At 38.5% G+C, this 23,383-nt stretch overlaps 1 protein-coding gene across 1 annotated transcript in view; it reads left to right on the forward strand.

The window, feature by feature from the left end:
- The first annotated feature begins 9,376 nt into the window (after positions 1-9,376).
- UBR1 (ubiquitin protein ligase E3 component n-recognin 1) overlaps positions 9,377-23,383 on the forward strand; it is a 121,591-nt gene continuing 107,584 nt past the window's right edge. Inside the window, exons 1-3 of the mRNA XM_069484359.1 lie at positions 9,377-9,500; positions 22,088-22,344; positions 23,202-23,280. Of these exons, the coding sequence (XP_069340460.1) occupies positions 9,420-9,500; positions 22,088-22,344; positions 23,202-23,280 (417 nt within the window). The 5' untranslated portion in view covers positions 9,377-9,419. The remainder of the gene's footprint in view (positions 9,501-22,087; positions 22,345-23,201; positions 23,281-23,383) is intronic.

Raw genomic sequence — 23,383 nt, forward strand, 5'->3', positions numbered from 1 at the left:
TAGCACTTTATTCTTAATAGTTAGTGAAAATTTTAGTATCACCGACCAATACAAATACAAAAAACAAACAAACAAACCACACACATCACTCTGATTTATGTTAAAATATGGGATAAGAACTTTGCAATTCATGATGAGTTATCTTCAGTCTTGAAGCATCTTGAATGTTTTGTGTCTCCAAAATTCATATGTTGAAATTCTAACCCCCAAGGTGTTAGGAGGTGGGCCTTTGGGAGGTGATTAGGCCATGAGGGATGGGATTAGTGTCTTTATAAAAGACTCTGCAGAAAGCTGCCTTGCCCCTTCCACCACGTGAAAACACAGCTAGAAGGTGCTGTCTCTGAGCCAGAAAGCTGGCCCTCACCAGACACTGAATTTGCCTTGACCTTGGACTTCCCAGTCTCAAGAACTATGATAAATAAATTTCTTTTTATAAGGTACCCAGTTTATGGCATTTTGTTATAGCAGCCCAAACAGTTGGTTTCTTAGGAAATTGGATACCTGGGCAAAGGTTATACAGTTGATCCTTGACCACCACAGGTTTGAACTGTGAGGGTCCACTTATACATAGACTTTTTTTCTGACCAAGCACAGATCAAAAATACAGTATTCACGGGAAACCCAAGTATATAGAGGGCCAACTTCTCCTGTATTTGGGTTCTGCAGGGCCAAATGTGGGCTTGAGTATGTATGCGTTTTGGTATACTGGGGCAGGGGAGTTCTGGAACCAATCCCTCAAGCATATGCAGAAAAGACTATATGTATTAAGTGACATGGCATAAAATAAAATAAATTATGATGTCCTTGCTTTATGGTTATTATAGGTTCTGGTGTAATGACATAGGATTAAACTGTCATTCAGCTTAAATAGTTTTGCTGGCTTTTCATTACTGTGACAAAAAGTTTGTGTGTGTGTGTGTGTGTGTGTGTGTGTGTGAGAGTGAGTGAATTTGACAGGAACACCGCCATTTGAATAAATTCACCCAATTGCGTCTTGTCTTTTTTTTAATACCATCTGAAAACAATGAATGAATATCATGTTCTTGTTTCTTCTTTCTTCCTCATACTGAGAGCTTATCTTCTCTATTTCCTCTAATTTTCCTTTCTCCTCTTCTTCCATTTACTCTCTTCTGCTCATTTTCCCTCTCCTTACTTTGTCTCATGCCTGTAAGGGCATTAGACTCTTTAATATCTCAGCTCTATATCTCTGCCCTTCCACAGAAATCACAAATCCTTGCTTTCTTCATGCCTTCTCTCCATTTCTTTCATTCATTTCTTCTTTTGCTCTTTTTTCCTCTTCCAAAATTACAATAAGATGAGAACAATTAACTTGTGTTTTCATTTTTTTCATTCTAGACTTTCAGTTGTGGTATTAATGAAACAATAGGACAATTCTGGAAATTTTAGTTTAAGGTAGCATATCTATTTAAATTTTAGTCTTTTCTAAGTCTCCTTACTTCTTTATCCATATGATTAACCCCACCTAGCCAGGTCCTTTGGGTCTCTGTGCTCTTTTATTATTTTATTCATAGAGTTATTTTTCTACCACCACCATCCCTTTGTCATTATCTCTCCTCCAGGAATACCCTTTGGTTTCAGGTTGAAACCTCGCTTTTCAGGCAGTGTAGCTAAGAACCTCAGACAGACCTGGGTTGAAACAAGCTTTGCTGCTTATTAGCTGTGTGACCAGGAAAATCTTTAGCCTCCTTGACTCACTGTTACCTTACCTCTAAAATGGAGACAAATAGTAGTCTCTGCTTCACAAGGTTATTTAAAGGAGATAATGCTTTGGGGGTTAATGATTTTCTTATGGGCTGTCTGTCTAAGTCCTTTCCATCTCCATCAGCTCATGATCAGCTTAGATTTGTCATACCCCACATCTCTCAAAAGCTTAAGCTCCTCTTTACCTCTGTCCTCTGTCATCCTCCTCCTGCGTTCCCAAACTTCCTTCTGTTGTGAGATCACCAGTTCCCACATGCAGACCTTCATGTCTGGGCCATAAATTATTTATCTCCTTGGAATAGGTTAACATAGAATAGCTTGAGTATAATTCAATTACATTATAATTTCCCTGACCCAATACAATATTACTATCCGCACCAGTACTACCACTCTGTTACTTGCTATTTTTTAAACACATGAATACTAGTTAACTTAATAATAAAATAATAAATAAATAAATTTACAATGACACTGTACATTTCTATGGCACTTGATAATTGACAAAGTCGTTTCACATTTTCTTTTTTAATTCTTATAACCTACTTACCAGGTAAATTTTATCATCACAGTTACAGATGAGAAAAATGGAGGTTCAGAGATGTTAAGTGACTTGACTTTGCAGTAGTAAGTAGTGAAATCAGGATTCAAACCCCAGGTATTTTGGGCTCCATACTCTTTCTTCTATATCACATAGCATACTAAGAGAGGCAAAACTGAAGATAAGATTTGTCTTTGGCTTTTGTAGCTGCCTGTTTTCTGCCTTTTCCCCCCTCACCATTCCCATCTGTGGTGGCAACTATGATGTGCCACCCAGAAACCCCTTCAGGAATGAAGGACTTACTGCCCCCAGCTGCTCAGAGTGCTGACAGCAAAAAGCCATCAGGGATTGCCTCTGCTGAAGATGGCTGCCTTGCTCAAGGTGACCCCTCTTGCCAGGGCTGCCCACATCTAATGATTGATCAACATAAGGGTGTAAAAACATTTCCTCCTGGTCCCAACTAGGGCTAACTGTGAAAGAGGGTTGGTTAAGATTCAGATTGCATTGTAGCTCAGTCTCTCTCTCAGCCCAATCACATTTCTTTTCCTTTCCTTGCCTTCCACAGCTATTGATCCCAAGAACACTCCCTAATGAACCTCTTCCATGCTAATGTTTCAGAGTCAGCTTCTTATAAAACTCTTCGACCTCCAACCCATGATGTGTACAATTCCAAAGACCTTGGATTTCAGGATCAGTTAAACTAATGCCTACTTAAAGGTAATCTGATAAGAGGTTATCCTCCCAAATATACTTTCATTTTAATAAGGTCTCAAGTTGAAAATTCCAAGATCCCTAGGAAGAAGCCTCTAATAATGAAATAAGTATGGCAAGTGCTACCCTCTAATGTGGTTTTGGAAGTTGTTGTGGGACCAATGCATATTTTGCAAGGTGATTTTTAAGGCTTTATTTTAATAACCATTTATACATTTCAATTACAGTAATGTAAATCTTGGTATTTTTAGTCTTTTCTGAGGTTCCCCTCCCTGCCCCCAAATATTGAGCATCCTTGTTATGGTAGGCAGCTGCTGTGTGGATACAAAGCTTAGACAGAGTGCCTGCTCTCAAGAAGCTCACAGTCTAGCAGGATCAACAGATATCTAAATAATTAACCCTAGTGTCACATGATAAGTGCTAGGTCAGAACCATTTAAAGTGCAATGAGAACACAGAGGGAGCAATTCTGCCTGTCGGAGAATGGAAGAATCAGAACACTCAGAATCATGTATAAACTTAGCCCTGAACAATAAGCAGGTATCCCTTTATAGAAAGAGGGGTTATGAAGGGGAAGAGGGGCACTCTAGGCCAAGGAACTAAGCTATGCAAAAGCACAGAAGTATGAGACTGGATGGTGTTATTTGGGAAATACGGTGTGGATAAAGTTTAAGGTGAGGGGTGGCAAGGGAAGTTTGACTGACGAAAATAATTTCAAGCCAGATTGAGAAGAGTTTTGAATGCCAAGCTTAAGGGTTAAGTTTTATCCTAGGGCAGTTGTCCACCATATGTAGGTAAAAGAGTTACATGACCAGATTTATATTTAAGATTAATTCTGGCAGGAAAATAGACAATGAATATGAGCAAGAGAATGGAAACAAGGAAACCAATTAGGAAGGCTGCTCTTCTCTAATCTAGATGAGAAATACCAAGGATTTGTACCAGACAGGAGGAATACAGATAGGCACTGCTATTATCCCACACAAGAAAAAATGTCCCAGAGAAGGGCACCCATGAGTTCTCAATTCTGATTGCTCATTAGGATCATTTGGGAGGGGTTTACAAATAGCAACTAATACTCAGGCCCCACCCCTTTCTAATTTAATCAAAATCACTAGAGTGAGGCCTAGTATTGGAATTTTTAAAAAGTTCCCAGGCAATCCTATGTATAGTCAAGGTTGAAAACCTCCAGAAAAATCTATAAATGAGGATTCTAAGGAAAATAGTTCTAAGCATGGCTGCCCCAACTGACTATATCTTGGTGTGTCAAGAAAGCTAATTAATATATATTAGTTGTTGATAATGATTCAAACAGTAAAATGGCACCTAGAAAATGACCTTGTAGCTTGGTTACTCAAAAAAGCTACTGTGAACTGAAGGTAATTGAAAAAAAAATTACATCTTTGTAGAGCAAAATGCATAATCCTGCTCTAAACTAGGTCACACCACACTTTGGTCTAGATCAGAAAAAAACTGATAATTGATAAGTTTTTATCTATTTTTTTTCTGTTTCATGTCTAATATATATGCACTAGGCTGTTAAAATGCGTGCCAGATATGTGATATTTTTGTTTACTTAACAATAGACATACTACAACATACAAGGTGGTAAGAGAGACTTAAAATTTTTTATAGGAGGCAAGAGAGTGAAGTGGTTAAAGGCACAAATTTTTTAAATCAGACTGACCTAGGTTTTGAATCCAGGTTTTGTCACTTAGTAATTGGACAAGCAACCTCACCCCTTTAGTCCATAATTTCCTTGTCTGTACCATGGTGATAAGAGCTATATTGCAGGATTGTTTAAAGGTTACTCTTTAAAATGCATCTAGCATCCTTAGCATAGTCTCTGACATTTCTATGTATAGGTTTTACTTCCTACCCAGGGAGCTAACAAATCAAGAAAAAAAATAATTAATTTTTAAAAAGAAACTAACAAAGCAGAGGAAGATAGGCCATGAAAACTTGCAACATGAGACAATGTTATAAATAATTTAATAGTTAATGTATCAGTTAGGAACCTTTCCATTTCAAATAATAGAAACCACCTCTAGCTATCTTAGATGAAAAGGTTATCTATCTATTGAAGGGATATCAGGGACTCATAGATTCTGTAGAAGGCTAACAACAGGTCTGGAAAGCAAGCAGAAACCCAAGGAGCTGCAAAGGACCAAGAAGCAGGAGGCACAACTATCTTAAGCAATAATACAAAAGGACATTGCTACCTGAGGATACCAAGCAGGAAAGAATTTTAACCACATGTTTGGGGATACTGTCTTCCAACAAGACTTCCACAACAGAAAGACCCCCTAACTAAAAGTGCTGATGGATGCAGGAGAGCAAGGGGGAAAAAAAAGAAGTCACCTACCTGGTACTGAATGCTAGCAGGCACTGTACTGAGTGAAGGCAGGCATTGAGGGCTTTAAATGGGGTGTCTTATTAATCTTCACAACCATCATGTGAGGAAAATAGTCCCATTACCACATCTGTTTTATAGATGAGGAAACCAAGTCTCAGGTTAATTCCCCTAAGGTCACACAACCAGTAAGTGGTAAAAAAAGAAATTTAAATACAGAAAGTTTAATTCCAGCAGCTAGGTACACAGCTACTAGTTCCTCCAAGAGGAAGAAAAGATCCCATCACATCTGGCTGGGAGATTAGTAAAAAAATTATCAAGGAGGTCTTTTTGAGATAGATAGATTGGGTATCCCTTGAAAAATGTGTAGATTTTTTAGGAGAAAACCATACTTTTACATAGATAATACATACTATAAGCTAGAAAATACAAAGTAGAAAATAGAAATTTCCACAATTATGTAAGCCAGGGAAAACAAAAAATAATAATTGGTGATTAGTATGTTTTATTAAATGTATTTAATATAAAATAGGTGCATTTTTTGTCTTACAAAAATAGAATCATACTGTTTTTGTAACTTGATTTTTCCACCAAACAATATATTCTGAATATCTTCCCGAGTCAATAAAAATAACCCTACAAAATTTAAGTGGTTTTCAAATTTTATGGTTTCAGGATCACTTTACAGTCTTAAAAATTATTGGGGACCTTGAAGATCTTCTTTATATGTGTTTTATATCTATCAATATTTACTGTATTAGGAATTAAAACTGAGAAAATATGAAAACATTTATCAATTCTTTCAAAATGATAAACCCAATACATGTTAACCTAAACATTTAAAAATAAAAATTCCTTCCCAAAACAATTATTGAAAAGTGTAACAATGTTTTACATTTTTGCAAATCTCTTTAATGTCTGGCTTAGTAAAAGATGGCTGAGTTCTCATATCTGCTTCTGTATTCAATCTATTGTGATGTGTTGTTTTGGTTCAAGTATATGAAGAAAATATGAAGACTTCAATTTTATCACAGACAACAAATACTGTCAGTTGTCTTCCTTGAAGAGAAAGGTTTACTTGTTCATATTTGAGAAAATGCCTGCCAAATAATCAAGTCTGAATAATCACAGTTGTATCTGTCAGTTGTTCTTTTAAGTAAAAATGGTGTTCCATGATAAAAGTGGTTGTTTCAGCTAGCAACTCAATGCAGAAGTGCTTCTCCTCAAGTCATACTTTTGTACACAGCAGAAAAACTTTATGCGTGCTTCCCATTTCATCAGAATAATTTTAAAAGACACACAGGTTGAGATTCATAAAGTTAATAGTTTCTACTATTTCATTAAGGATGTTCTTAAGGGAAACAGTCTTCCCTTCTCTTTTTGAAAACTACTACTAGTTCACTTTGGTGACTAGTTCAGTTTGGTGCCATTGCCCTGATTTTGTGCTAAGAGGCCAGCAGTTTCAACCATCAAGATTTCTCCCCAATCAGTGCAAATATCAACATGGTTTTAAAAAAGCAAGTACTTTTTTTAAATTTATTTTTTAATTAAAAAAATTTTTTTTTTCTTCGCTGGTAGAAGTTCAATTAACTTCCCCCTTCCTACTGTGGAGGAAGGCAGTTTTGCATTTATTAAGCAAATTCATCTCAGCATTCAGACTGCCTATATGTATTTGCCTTTTGGATTCATCTCTGAACCAATTGTGGCTTCATACATACGCCCTCATTAATTGAGTTAAATCTTTGACACGGCACATGTTCATTTTATATTTGCATGACAGTCATGATTTTACCTTTTTATAAAAAGATATGCTTTTAACATTGCTAATAGCAAATGCACCCCAAATATAGTGGCTGCTGGCAGTCTGGGTGTTATCCAGAGATAACCACCCTTTCTTTGAGCATATGCGAAAAGGATTGACTGTTGATTGGAGGCCTACCTCCTGAAGGAATCAAAGATACCAGGAAATAGGAGGCCCAACATGTGTTGACTGAATGCATAGCACCAATCTGAATATACAAATGTATAAGACACAGTCACTAAATTTTAAACTTTTAAAGCTGGATTTTTGATAAATTAATTTAATGCACACCTTACTTCCAAAAGTCTAGCTCAAGTAAGAGTTTCTGAGAGCGAGAACGGTAAAACGTGAGAAGATGGTTTGCAGATAGTGAGTCTGACAGATGCCTCAGCTCTCATTGCTTTCACCAATCTTACAAAAAACACGGAGTACTTACCAGTTTAACAGCAAACATAATCGAGCACCTACTTCTCAGCCCTGGAGAAACTGTCCCGATAGGGAATGCAAAGAAATAAAATACATGTTTCTACTTCCAAAAAACTTAGGACTATCATCTGGAAGGGATCGCAGCCATGCTGTAGCATCCAAGTCCTAGGGGGCCTGAGGCTGAGTGGACACCAGGAGTCAGGCATCCAATCCCAGGTCCAGGGCGGTTGCTTTCTGGCTCAGTCATTTCCATTCTTACTCCCTTATTTTTCCATTTCCTTAGTTCTCATTCCTGCGCACCACACCTGAAGTTTGTTTAGAGAGGCCGCCGTAGGCCTGGGTCCACGCCGCCTGCAGAACTCTCGACCTGATTCGACAGCCTGACGGCGCGGCTTGAAGCTTGCAGCAGCCCATAGGCCCCATACTTTCTCTTCCGGAGCTCAGCTGGATGATCTCTTCATTTTAGCCTGGGAGGCTTGTGACTAACAGCTGCCTTTTCTTAAGGAACTACCAGTCATTAAGAGCCATCATCCAGAGGAATTAATTCTAGCCTCCGCATCCCTTCAAACCGCTTCAAGCGCCCCTCCATAATTTTTTATATTACTATAGTTTTCCCCTCAAAGACTTGGTAACTCTCAGGGGGACTATGGACCACACTTTGGACAATTAGTGTTGTACATTTTTACTGGCTGCAGACTATTATGCTGCATGGGTAAACAGTATATTTAGCCAATGTTCTTTACTGTTGGCCATTTAAATTGTTTCCAAGTTTCCTCCATTACCAATAATCATGTAGTTAAGACTTTGCTTGCATCCTGAATTATTTTTCCAGAATAAAGTCTTTAAAAATGGAATTGCTGGCCAAAGAATATGCATTTTTTTAAAGAGCCTTCGGAATATTGCCACATTGCTTTCCAAGAGGTTTACCAATTTACACTTGCATTTTGCATAATATGATTATCCTTCCAGGTTCTCACCAACGCTGATTTTCTTTCTTTAAAAAACTTGCCAAATTTACAAGCAATAAATGGTATCCCATTTTGTTTAATTTGCATTTCTTTGCTTACTAGTTAGGTTTTTCCATATATTTATAAAAATTGGTGAGTTGTTTTCTACTGGAATAGAAAATAGTCTTTGGGATTTTATCTTTTGATCTGTCATGCATATTGCAGACATTTCTTTCCAGTTTTTATTTACATTTTAACTTTGTGTAGTTTTTTTCTCAATTTATCTTGTTCAAGAGCTGCATGGTATTTCATAACGCGGATGTACCATGGTTTATTTTTGATTCCCCCTACAAGATGATGAATGACCAGGTTTCCAATTTTTCGTTATTTCCCCACCCTCATGCCCAAAACAAGGCTGAGCCCTGAGCTTTTTTGTAGGCACGTAAAAGTGCCCAGGGGGCATACTTCTAAAGATGGAAGATCTGTGAGTACTTTTTTCCCATTTTGTAGGCTCTGTGTAACCACCACAGGTACCTCGGGAGACAAAGCACGCGAAGGCCAACAACCGGCCAGCCAAGATAGGTTCCTGCTTAGCCCCTGACTGTTTTCTTCCTTTGATAATGGACGCTGAATTTATCTTTTACCTCGTAGATACAACAGTTCTCAGCACCAAACCCAGATATACAAACACTCAGCCACCAAACACCACGCTTTATAAAAGCAGAGGAAAAAACCCCTCCAGCCCATTCAGGTCATGACGCTTGCTTCCGGGAAGCGGACCGGAAGCCGTTCCTGGATTCTGCGTCAAACCCGACCTCAGGGGCCGTCGTAAAAGTGTCGTCCCTCGTCTCTCCGGCTGGCCACAGGTTTCCGCTCGCCTCTGGCCAGGGGTCGGGAACTGCAGGCGTCAGTTTCCCTCAAGATGGCTGACGAGGAGGCCGGGGGTGCGGAGAGGATGGAAGTCAGCACCGAGTTGCCCCAGACCCCTCAGCGACTAGCGTCTGTAAGTCCTTGTAGGCAAGTTCCTTTTGTCCTCCCCCCAATCCCTCCCTGCGGCGGTCAGGAGGATGTGGGGCTTCACCCTTATGGCGGCTCTGGGGAGGGAGAGTTACATGGATTGATCTGGGAAGAAGCCACCGAATGAAAAGTTAGTCGTAGCCCACATTTCTGCAAGCCAAGTCTACGGAATATCATGTCTTTGTCATGTGTTAGTCTTGACGAACTCAAGCATGCATGTCTCTGTCCTGAAGTAGAAAGAACCAGTGATGTTATTAGGTGGTTTGATATGGGGGCTGAGGCGGGATTGGAGGAAGAGCCATTTTCCGGCAGACGAAGTGCAAACCCCTCTTGATGACGGGCATTCAGGACGAAGCACCTGGTATTGTATTGCATAGTTAGCAGGGTGAGACGTGATAGGGGCAGAGAATGCTGCCACTGTCAAGTCATGTCAAGATGTGAAATATAAGAATTGTTGTCCTTCGATATAGCATCTTGAGAACCCCACGCATAATCCTCAGTGGAGAAACCTGTCACTTGTCTCTGCCTTTTAAAGGTGAAGAAGGCATGCCTAGAAATTTCGAGTCAGAGCACTACCATTAATATAGAAATCTGTACTTTGCTTTTGTATTTTGAGAAAATGGTAAGGCAGAGAAAGTGAGCAAATTTGAGTCAGTAGTCTAGCTACAGGGAGAAAGCTGAGGAGGGTAAGAGGTAGGGAGCAGTGTTAGGAGAATGTTCTGGATGCTCCCAGGCATCTAGTGGGGAGATATGTAGGAAATATTCAAATATCTATCACTGCATGATGTTTTATCAACTTGTCTTTATAACTGCATGTAGAAAAATATGGCATGTACACCTCTTTCTGAAGTTTCTTTGGTTTGTAGTTTTAATAAAAGCGTTTTTGATGTATTTTAACCCTGCAGACACTTGAGCATTGTTTTATGAGAGAACAGAGTGAGCTAAGGGATGAGTCAACTCCAGGGACTGGAGAGACTGGCTAGGAGATAGAAACCCGGTAGGGAGGGAGTTGGAATAAGGGTTTTGCCACTGTGTCAATGCATGCAGTCTTCCTCCATCTCAAATAGCAGTTCAAACTCACTTCACTAGTAACAGTGAAGGAGGAAACATCTGTTTGAGATGATAAGGAATGAGAAGATAGGACATATTTAGAAGGAGCTGAAACATCTGGTCTTAATGGTAGCTTGTGTGTTTTACATGTTAGAAGGAGTGGAGAAATTGTGTGCTGAGGTTAGAAGAGTTGTAGTTTTGTATCTGAAGATGACTAATATTTATCTAAAATATTTGATATAATAATTCCTTTCAGATGATACGGTAAAACCTTCTCATTGTGGATTCCATTAATTTGGAATTGGAGATGATGGTACAGGGATTGATTAGAGTTTATGTGGCAAATGTTTACTTTTTACTTCAGGAAATATTAGATTTCTTTGGGCAGGGCTTTGGGTTTTATAAAGTAGTAGACAGTGTAATGTAGCTTCAGGGAACTCACAATCTAGTGACACAGATAATACAAGTGCTTAAAGAATTTTAATTCAAGACAGGGTAAGTAGATGAAGACCTGTGACTGTTAAGCCTCCTACCCCCTTTTTGGCTTGTATCTCTCTGTCTTCTGAAGACCCTACAGATCATTCTACCTTTCTTTTCTTTTTAAAGCTACTATCTTCAATTTTATTCTGGTAGTGGACCAAGATATTGGCTTCTCAGTTTACTACTTCTTCGCTGTTAAGCAAAGCAAGCTCAGTTGGGTTTTATCACCACCATCTGAGTGATTTGCATTTTAAATCACCAACGGACACAAGGCAAAACAAAAATAAATAATATGGGACAGTTACAGAGATTTAGGATATTTTACCAGTTCCATTAGAGTCTTATCCTTGGTTATGGTTTCTGATTTCCTTAAATCAAACTTTCTTCTTAGACCCAAGGTCATTTTTCTGTCATATTGCTATCAGCGAGCATGAAGGCTGTCATATTCCTAACATTACCTAACATGCAATTAGAGTGAAATAACAGGTATGAATTACTGGACATTTATAAAAGCCATTACTTAAGAATCACCAGGGGAGCTGATTTTGTAGGTCTGGGGTAAGATCCAAGAATCTGCATTTTTACAAGTATACAATCTTCCTGCACCCCCAACAACAGTTCATGCTTCACTACTGGTAGTGAAAGAGGAAGCTCTATATGAGATGGTAAGGACTGAGAAGATAGGACAAATTTAGAAGCAGCTCTGAACCATCTCATCTTAATGGTAGCTTGCATTTTTTACATGTTAGATGGAGTGGAGAGACTGTGTGCTCATGTCAGACAAACACACAGAGAACAAGAACAGGAATGATTGAATTTCAGAGGTAGAAAATGGAAGAAGAACTGAGTAAGGACCTGGAAATGGAAAAGCCAAGCAGGTAGGAGGTGAGAGTAGTGCAGTTTCATAGGGTGTAGTTTTGAGGAGAGGGTGGTTTATTGGGTCCATGTTGATACTGAAAGAGAACTGAGAAAAATTGGGAATCTGGAGGATATTTGCGATGGTGTGCCAGAACTTCTGCCTTCTGTCTTTGAGTGGATTTTCTTCCTAAGTCCGTCTCAGAAGGTATCTCCTGGCATGGTACTAAACTCTTTCTTTTGCTTGTCTATACCTTCTGCCTAGTTGATTTCATCCAGTTCTGTGACTTTAAATGCCATCCATATGTGTTCAGTTGCCAAATTTATATCTCTATGTCATTTCACTTCTGAACTCCAGAATCATAAATCCAGCTGCCTACTTGACAACTCCACTTGGATGTCTCATAGGTGTTTCAAAAATGGGGAGCTATTAGGAAGTTACTGCTGTAACCCAAGCCATAGTTGATGACAGCTTGCACTAGAGAGATTATCACTGGAGATGGAGAGAAGTGGATGAATTTGAGGGAGATTTTGGAAGTATGAAAGAAGCAAAAAGTCTTGCCGATGGATTAGGCATGAGAGAAAAAACAGATGACATCTGGATCCCTAATTTTTGCCTTAAGTATTCATGGCAGTGGTTGTATCATATCCTGAGAAGAAGGACTAGGTTTTAGGACGGGAAAGGAGGCAGGCAGATCAAGAGTTGTTATCCCGGTGTCAGTAGATGACACCTCCATAATAACTCCTGGACACAAATAACTCTCTGTCTCCACTTCACCTCTTGTAGTCCAGGCCTCTCTATCTGTAGCCTGGGTAACTGCAATGACCTGTTAACTGGTCTCTTTGTTTCCACTTTTGCCCTTTTCCAGTCCATTCTCCACAGAGCAACCAGAGTACTCTTTTTAAATCCAATGATGTCAGTCTCCTGCCTAAATCCTTCAGTGGCTTCCCGTTGTACTTGGAATAAAGTCTAAACTCATTACAAGCCCTTCAAGACTAGGTGAGGTCCAGCCTCTATATCTCTACCACATTTCCTCTTACTTTCTCCTCACTCACTTTGAGCCACCTTGGCCTGTTAGTTTCTAAAACAAGCCCAGGAGCCTGCCCATGAGTGAGACCCCATCTCTACAAAAAAATAGAAAAATTAGCTGGGCGTGGTGGCATGCTTTAGTCTCAGCTGCTTAGGAAGGAGGCTGAGGCAGGAGGATCGCTTGAGCTTCGTTTGAGTTTGAGGTTGCAATGAGATATGATTACACCACTACACTCTAGCTCTAGGTGACAGAGCAAGACCCTGTCTCAAAAAGTAAACAAATAAATAATAAAAATTAAAAAAAAGAAGCCCAGGCTGTATCTTGCTTCAGGGTCTGTACCTTTGCTTGCTGTACCCTTTTCCTATAGTGTTTTTTCTCTGCTTTTTCTTGAAACACACTCTGTCTAAAAGATGGGTTCCTCTTACGCCCTGTCAAAGCACCCTGTTTATTTCTTCTACTGTACTTATTACAATCTGTAATTACTGTATTTTCTTTATATACTTACTGAAATGTCTGTCTCTTCCTCCACAATGTAAGTTCCGGTGAAGGCAAGGGTCATGTGTGACTTGACTTGTTCATTGATGTATCTTGGTATGTGCTTGATACAGAAGACACATATTCTTAAATAAATGAATAATGGAGGATCAGCATCAATAATTTACTTTAGCAAGATTGGTAACGATTGGGGGATGAAGGTTGTGAATAGAGGAAGGAAGAAGAGATTGAAGGGGCATGTTAGGGTAGTGGTTAACCTTGGAGTCCAGCCTGAATAAGGAGGTATGGAAAGCCAAAACATGAATTCTGGGGGAGAATTGTAGGATTTTAGGTATTAAAAGTCATGAGGTTGATTTAAGTGGAAGGACTGAATGTTATGGTCAGAAAGGGGAATTTTAGAGTTTGAGTACATGGGGGCGCATCAGGTTTTCGTGATGGTACAGCCAGGTTAAAATGCACCTCTTCTCTTATGTGTTCCTATAGCATCCTTTCCATACTCCAGCTATACCCTACATTGTCTGTTTACTACCTGTCTTTCCTTCTAGGCAGTAAACTCCTTGAGACCATGAACTATTTCTTGTTCTCAGCTGTATCTCCAGTACCTGGCACATTGCTTCAAAATTTTTATTGAGTGAATGAAGAGACACTATCTGAAGTGGAGTAGAGGTGATGGTAATAGGAATTGAGGAGGTTAAGAGATATTGAGACATAATTTATGTACAATAAAATGCATCTGGGCAGGCACCATGCCTGTAATCCTGGCACTTTGGGAGGTGAAAGTGGGAAGATTGCTTGAGCCCAGGAGTTCAAGACTAGCCTGAGCAACTTAGCGAGACCAGGTCTCTAGAAAAAAAAAATTAAAAAATTAGCCAAGCATGGTGGTGCATGCCTGTAGTCCCAGCTACTCAGGAGGCTGAGACAGGAGGATCCCTTGAAACTAGGAGTTTGAGGTTGAAGTGAGCTATGATAATGCCAGGGCACTCTAGCCTGAGCAATAGAGTGAGACCCTGTCTTTAAAAAAAAACCAAAAAAAAAATCCATTTTTAAGCATTTGCTGGATAAAGTTTGAAAAACATGTACTTGTGTGACTACCACCAAATCAGGATATAGGACATTTCCATTATTCCTCAAAGTTGTCTTGTATCCAAATAGTGGGATTTTTTTTTTTAAGTTTAATATTGTTATGCTTATGTAATAGTAATTGTGGAAATCAAGAAAAATTTATCGACAGTCTTATATGTGTAGGGGATCTTTAAAAGATAACATAATTTTTTGATGGTTGACTTTAAAATAGAAGTGAGAAGTTGTATGTGATTTCTATTGGAGGTGATTTTCCTTAGAAATTTGGATCTATATCATTTAGACCAGAGCACAGCTTTCTGTAGTAAGGACACATTTTGAGTGGGAAAATTATGATGAAAACCTAGGTCTCTTGAGTCCTTGAAGTACCTTGCCACCAGATCGTAGCAAGGCCTAATGTCTGTTGTTTTTTCATCGTCTTATAATTTCTATTGTGGGCAGTTAGGAAATTCTGATTTTCAGTACCAAATTTTATAGAGTTAGACATGAAGTTAAGTTCTAAAACCCTAGGTCAAAGTGACTAATTCAGTCCCACTACAGGTGTAAGAGGCTAGGGAAGGAACAGTAACTATGTGTTGATGAACTGGTGCTGGAAACTGACTTCTCATGTTTAATAACAGACATTATCTTGCAAATAAAAAGATTTTTTCCCTCAGTATTGCATAGAGAGTCTGTCTGGATAGATATGTATATAAATCAGTGATACAGATGAACCAACAAAATGGAGACATATCTTGTTTTATTGTGCTTCACTTTGTTGGTGCTTTGCAGATTCTGCATGTTTTACAAATTGAAGATTTGTGGCAACACGGCATCTAGAAAATGTATTAGCACCATTTTTCCAATAGCATGTGATCACTTCATATCTCTTTGTCATGTTTTGGTAATTCCTGCAATATTTCAAACTTTTTTCATTATTATATCTGTTTTGGTGATCTGCCATCAGTGATTTTTGATGATACTATTGCAATTGTTTTGGGACACCGCAAAATGTGCCCATATAAGATGGCAACTTAAACGTTGTGTGTGTTCTGACTGCTGCACCTATTCTCCTATCTCTAGCCCTCTCCTTGGGCCTCCTTATTCTCAGAGACATGATGATATTGAAATTAGGTCAGTTAATAGCCCTGTAACGCCCTCTAAGTGTTAAGTGAATGGAAGAGTCGAACATCTCTCACTTTAAAACAAAAGCTAGAAATGATGAAGCTTAGTGAGGAAGGTATATTGAAAGCTGAGATAGGCCAACTTGCACCAAGCAGTTAGCTAAGCTGTGAATGCAAAGGAAACATTCTTGAATGAAATGAAAAGTGCTACTCCAGTGAACACATGAATGATAAACCAAATCAGCCTTCTTACTGATAAGGAGAAAGGTTTAGTGGTCTGGATAGAAGCTCAAACCAGCTATAACATTCCTTTAAGCCAAAGTCTAATCCAGAGCAAGGCCTTAGCTCTCCAGTTCCATCCATGAAGGCTGAGAGAGGTGAGGAAGCTGCAGTAGAAAAGCCTGAAGATAGCAGAGGTTGGTTCATGAGGTTTAAGGAAAGAAGCCTTTTCTATAACATAAAAATGCAAAGTGAAGCAGCAAGTGCTGATTGATGGAGAAGCTTCACCAAGTTATCCAGCAGATACCTGCTAAGATTGATAAAGGTGGTTATACTCAACCACACATTTTCAGCATGGATGAAATTACCTTCTATTGGAAGGTGACATCTAGGACTTTCATAGCAGAGGGGAAAAGTCAATGCCTGGCTTCAAAGGACAGGCTGAGTCTCTTGTTAGGGGCTAATGCAGCTGGTGACTTTAAGTTGAAGCCAGTGCTGATTTACCATCCCCAAAATCCTAGAGGCTGTAAGAATTATGCTAAAGCTACTTTGCCTATGCTCTATAAATGGAAGAACAAGACAAGGATGACAGCACACCTGTTTACAACATGGTCTACTGAATATATTAAGTTCACTTTTGAGACCTCAGAAAGAAAGATTGCTTTCAAAATATTACTGCTCATTGACAATGCACCTGGTCACCTAAGAGCTCTTCTGGAGATGTACAAAGAGATTACTGTTTTCATGCCTGCTAACACAAAATCCATTCTTCAGCTGGTGGATCAAGAATAATTTTGACTTTCTTTTTTTTTTTTTTTTTTTTTTTTTTTGAGACAGAGTCTCACTCTGTTGCCCAGGCTAGAGTGAGTGCCGTGGCGTCAGCCTAGCTCACAGCAACCTCAAACTCCTGAGCTCAAGCGATCCTCCTGTCTCAGCCTCCCGAGTAGCTGGGACTACAGGCATGCGCCACCATGCCCGGCTAATTTTTTCTATATATATATTTTAGCTGTCCATATAATTTCTTTCTATTTTTAGTAGAGGTGGGGTCTCGCTCTTGCTCAGGCTGGTCTCGAACTCCTGAGCTCAAACGATCCGCCCACCTCGGCCTCCCAGAGTGCTAGGATTACAGGCGTGAGCCACCGCGCCCGGCCGGACTTTCAACTCTTATTATTTGACAAATATATTTTATAAGGCTGCAGCTGCCATAGGTAGTGATTCCTCTGATGGATATGGGCAATGTCAATTGGAAACCTTCTGGAAAGGATTCACCATTCTAGATGCCATTAAGAACATTTGTGATTGATGGGAGGAGGTCAAAATATCAACATGAATAGGCATTTGGAAGAAGTTGATTCCCAACCCTCACAGATGACTTTGAGGGGTTTAAGACTTCAGTGGAGTAAGTAACTGCAGATGTAGTGGAAATAGCAAGAGAAGTGGAATTAGAAGTGGAGCCTGAAGATGTGACTGAATTGCTACAATCTCATGATAAAACTTGAATGGATGAGGAATTGCTTTTTGCGGATGAGCCAAGAGGTGGTTTCTTGAGATAGAATCAACTCCTGGTGAAGATGCTGTGAACCTTATGGCAAGGACAGCAAAGAATTTAGGATATTACATAAACTTAGTTGATAAAGGAATGGCAAGGTTGGAGAGAACTGATTCCAATTTTAAAGGAAGTTCTGTGGGTAAAATGCTATCAAATAACATTGCATGCTACAGGGAAGCCTTTCATGAAAGGAAGAGTCAATGTAGGAAACTTCATTATTATCTTAGGAAATTGCCATAGCCACCTCAACCTTTAGCAGCCACCACCCTGATCAGTCAGCAGCCATTCACATCAAGGCAAGACCCTGTACCAGCAAAAGTATTACAATTTGCTGAAGGCTCAGATGATCATTAGCATTTAGTCGTAAAGTATTTTTTAATTAAAGCATGTTCTTTCTTTTTATACATAATGTTACTGTGCACTTAATAGATTACATAGTATAAACATAACTTTTATATGCATTGGGAAATCAAAAAATTTGTGTGACTCACTTTATTACAATGTTTGCTCTATTTTGGTAGTCTGGGACTGAAACCGCAGTATCTCCCAGGTATGCTGGTATCTTGCCTGTCCTTTCTTTGTGTATTGACTTTGAGGGTTACTTCAGAATTCCCTTGCCATCACTTTATCTGTTTCTCTCTTTTTTTTTTTTTTTTTTGAGAACAGAGTCTCACTCTCTTGTGTGGGCTAGAGTGCCGTGGCATCAGCCTAGCTCACAGCAACCTCAAACACCTGGGCTCAAGCCATTCTCCTGCCTCAGCCTCCCAAGTAGCTGGGACTACAGGTGTGCGCCACCGTGCCTGGCTTTCTGTTTCTATTTTTAGTTGGCTGGCTACTTTGTTCTATTTTTAGTAGAGATGGGGGGTCTTACTCTTGCTGAGGCTAGTCTCGAACTTCTGACCTCAAGTGATCTTCCTGCCTTGGCCCACTTTATCCGTTTCTATAAAGGTGTTAATCCTATGCTGTGCTCTGTGAAATAATTTTCCATAAGCTTTTAACCTATTGCCTCAGATGACTTTACATAACATTAAAACCTCTTCAGTCCCAGGTGATTTAGTGTGACTGCCTGTGTGTTCTTCCAAGATATTGTGTTAACATGCCACATGCCTCTTATTGAAGAAACAATAGTTATTTAATAAGCTTGGGTTTTTTTTTTTTTTTTGAAAGGTGAGGCAAGTGAGATTCAATTCTTTTTTTTTTTTTTTTTTTTTGAGACAGAGTCTCACTCTGTTGCCCCATGTAGAGTGCAGTGTTGTCATTGTAGCTCACTGCAACCTCAAACTCCTGGGGTTCAACCCAATCCGCCTGCCTCCGCCTCCAGAGTAGCTGGGACTACAGGTGCATGCCATGAAGCTTGGCTAATTTTTCTATTTTTAATAGAGACTGGGTCTCACTCTTACTCAGGCTGGTCTCCAACTCCTGAGCTCAAGCAATCCTCCCACCTCGGCCTCCCAGAGTGCTAGGAGCCACCATGCCTGCCACGAGCTTGGTTTCTTAAAGCATTTGGTACAGCCTTTTTTTTTTTATGTTGTCACACGCCTATAGTAAGCTGAGTGCTCATGGAAATATGTTGTACTAAGTGAACATTACTGAAAGACTTCAGAAGAGTTATTACACTTTCCTAAGTGCCCACTTGCTACCTGGGAATGACACAGAAAGAATGGAGTCTGGTGTCATTCAGTTGAGTATAATGTTCCTTCTAATGAGTTTACTTAATGCTCCTCTTCAGAACTAAGTCTATTTGACTTGTTTAGAGGAGTGGAGCCACATTAATACCACTTACTGTGTCTTTATGGACTATCTTTTAAAATGCCTTTGAACTTTAGGTATTTATGAGTAAGCTAGAAATGACTTCAGCCACAGAAGGGAAAGTCTATTAATTTATCCATTCATTTTTAATACACACATATTCTGCCTTATAATCTAAGAGAACATTTTAGTTGGTTTGCAAATATTTATTCCATACAACAGAAATAGGATTTGAGATATGTACCTTAGAGTTTAGGAAAGCAGATTTCATTCATTCAGAGACTTCAAGGAGAGCCAAGAAAATTGGGGCATGACCTATGGTCAGAAATGAAAAAGGTAGAGGATAGCTTAGGAGGGACAGGATGCTTTCAAAAACTAAATTCTGACAGCATGCTTATACATGATCTCAACAGGAAAGAAAAGAGAGGGGCCTTGTTTGTCACATGGCTTTGTATTTGACTCTGCCTTATTTTATCAATGTCATAAACTCATAGAAGACTTATCATATTTACAGACAGCACAGAGATAACAAATATATAATAAGATCAAAAAAAAAAAAGAAAAGAAAAAGAAAAACTCCTTAGGCTGAATATTGTGTCAAAACTAACAAGGTAAAACTTAATTCTGATGCAAGTAAAGCCTTATACCTAGGTTCATTTGTATATAGGACTAGTCTCTTCTATGTGATTGATCTAAGGGTTTTAGTAGTCTGCATGTTCACCAAGTCGTAAGTGTGATGTGGCTGCCAAAAAAAGGAATATATTCTTTTAAAGCAGTTTAGTGCCCAGGATAAGGAAGGTAATAAAATAGTCCCATTCCTCTGTGCAGAAGCTTATTGTGCATGTTCCATAAAAGGGTAATCAATATGGAGAGTGGTTTGGATACCATGTCATTAGGGATGGCAAAATTTCATTTCTAGAAATGGACAAATTTCTTTGATCTCTTCATTTCAGTTTAGCCCTGGAATGAAGAGACTAATGAGAGATATGATAGTTATCTTCATTTATTTGAAAGACTGTTTGATGCAAAAGCAGAATGAATTATACTGGATTATTTCAGGTAGCATAGGATGAAAGTTACAGGAAGGTAGATTTTGACTTAGTTATGAGCTCTAAGAATGGAAGTTGGTTGAGAAGTGTTCAGATAGGCTTAGGTAGCCAACTATCAGATATGTTATAAATGGAGTTTCCTATGGGCTAAGCAGTTGAATGAGAGTTTCTTTTTGTTTGTTTGTTTTTAAATTTTATGAATATGTCAAATAGTGTTAGAAGAAAACTTTGTATAACCAAAGATTTTTTTATGCCTAGAAATGCTCTAATTACTAATCCAGTACTGGCTATCAAAAATTTAGAGCCTCCAGATCTTGTTGCCACTTTAAAAAGAAAAATTAGAGAATTACAGGGCTCAAAGCTCTGTAGATGTCCAGCAGTTGTCTAAGGAAGGTCAAGTTGTGGTTTGAACAAAAGGAGTCTACTTAAATAAGTTCTTTTTTCAGAATGATGTTCCCAGACAGGCATCCAAGCCCCTGGGTCAGAGTTGAGAACATATCTTCTGGTCTCCATGGGATGAGGGAAATGTTTGGAATGTGTGGGAATTTAAATGTTGTGAGAACTTGCTTTTACAGAACAGTCATTTAGGAAAGCCTTCCCTTAATTCCAAATGGTGGACGTGGGGAGCGTTTTTTCAGGACATTGAAGTTTAAAATTCTTAATTTTATTCCTGTTGCAAATGGGGAAAAATACTGTAATGGCTGCATTGAATTTATGTTCCATGATTTATTCAACTCTTGTTTTGGGACATTTAGGTCGTTTCCAGTCTTTCACTATTATAAATAATGCTGCATATAAAATACTTTCTTTATACATGTTTGTGTTTATCTGAGGAATAAATTCCTAGAAGTGGGAATGATACAATGGGTCAATATACATAAATTTAAAATTTTAATAGCTATCTGCAAACTACCCTTCAAAGAGAATGGGCTAATTTAATTCCCACAGTAGTACCTAACTTTAATATACTTTCCATAAAGTTTTATTGAGTTGAATTTATTTGTGAATGGAATATTGAAGTTAATGAGAGTAAACTCAGCCATGTATATGTATAATCAAATATCTGTAACTTTCCTTGGTGACCTATTGTGTAAGCTTATGTAAAATCTTAATTCTAATATTGTAAGCTTATAAGCCTCCTTGGATAAGTTTTTTTGTTTGTTTTCTTTTGTTTTTAGAGACAGGGCTCCCCATGTTGCCTAGGCTGAAGTGCAGTGTCTATTCCCTGGCCTCAAGTGATCTTCTTGCCTTCCTCCATGACTGTAGGTGGGGGCACGCTGCCTGACTTTGTTAGCATTTGATAGTGCCAGTTTTTTTTATTTTAGCCACTCTAATAGGTTATGTAGGGGTATCTCATTGTCATTTTAATTTGTGTTTCCCTAATGACTAATAATCTTGAACATGTTTTCATGTACAAATAAGCTATCTCTAATAGTTTCTTTTGAAGAGCAGAAGGTTTTACTTTTGATGAGGTCCAATTTATCCTTTTTTTTTTCTTTTATGGTTAGTGCTTTTTGTATTTGCAGAACTCTGGCTTATGTTTACTTTGAGCTCTTGTTAAACACTCTGGTTCCCTAAAACAAACTGAGAGTATGGGGAATGCTTTGTCTGTACAGCCTGTGACTGATAATAGAATCACCTTCACACAGCAGGACTTGGCCATTCCAGAAGGGAAGGGTAATTCTCATCCACTACAGCTACTCTTCTTTTTATCCACATATCTGTGGCATGTAGCCAACTGCTTATTTCCAAGTTAGTTTTTTAAAAATCACCCATTTCCTTTTGTATTGGTGAAGGATAAAATATACTGTGTTAATCACTTTGAAATTATAGAATTATGTCATTACTTTTACCCCTAGATTGTTAAGAAGGAACTTGTAAGAAAGTCTAATTTTCATCATCTTTTCTTTCAGTGGTGGGATCAGCAAGTTGATTTTTATACTGCTTTCTTGCATCATTTGGCCCAATTGGTACCAGAAATTTATTTTGTTGAAATGGACCCAGACTTGGAAAAGCAGGAGGAGAGTGTACAAATGTCAATATTTACTCCATTGGAATGGTACTTATTTGGGGAAGATCCAGACATTTCCTTAGAGAAATTGAAACACAGTGGAGCATTTCAGCTTTGTGGGAAGGTTTTCAAAAGTGGAGAGACAACATATTCTTGTAGGTAAGAATTAGAAATTTACAAGATTGGTTATAATTACAGTCTTGGTATTTTGTACCTATTTCATTATGTACTTTTCTTGGTTTATTACTATTTATGATACATTTAATCCTACTTAATTAACTTTTATTATATACTTGTAAGTCTGTTTTTGCTAATACAGCTTGTTTTTGAGTATATGACTTATAGTTAAACAGTTCTGTCACTTTTCCTTCCTGTTCTCTAAAAGCATATAAATGATAGATTTTTGCCTTGTTTGTAATGTAATCAGCATACTCTTATCTGAAACTCTTGGGGCCAGATGTATTTCAGAATTCTGAATACTTCCCCAGTAGAGTCAGGGCAGGACCCTGAATGAAACACAGCATTTCTGTAAGACATCTATGAATATTCACAGCAAGTGATATAAAGTCTATAGTTTTATGTCACATCAGGTCAGTTTTTGCCACCAAGTGAGATTTGGTGCCAAAAAACACAAAACCTTTCAGTTTCAAGGCTTTTTGGACTTCAGAATTGTGGATAAGAGACTGTGGACCTATAGGAACAGTTGAAATTTAGTTGAATAGAAGAAGCCAGTGGTAGGGAAACTGGACAAAAAGCTTTAGCTTTTTGTTCTTATGAGAGCAGTTGCTTTAAAACCAAACATCTAACTTATACATTCAAATGTGGCTAAAATGAGGCTAAAGTTATGCTGACTATATTATCTTTGTTCAAAATATTTTTGGAATTTAATTTTTGAGGCATTTCCATATTCAGTTTGTGTACCATGCAGGAAACTCATTCACATTGTATTATAGTCATACCTTAAGCATCAGTGGGAATCATTTATATTTTTTAATCTAATTTTTGATCTTTTTCAGGGACTGTGCAATTGATCCAACGTGTGTACTCTGTATGGACTGCTTCCAGAATAGTGTTCATAAAAATCATCGTTACAAGGTATGAAAATAGATTCATAAAATCTCTGAATTACAAGAAATCTGTCAGCCATCTAGTCCGAATTCTTGACCAGTACTTGACTTCCTGTTATAACAACTCTGAT

Source organism: Eulemur rufifrons, chromosome 2, assembly GCF_041146395.1.
Source record: "Eulemur rufifrons isolate Redbay chromosome 2, OSU_ERuf_1, whole genome shotgun sequence".
Lineage (NCBI taxonomy): Eukaryota > Metazoa > Chordata > Mammalia > Primates > Lemuridae > Eulemur > Eulemur rufifrons.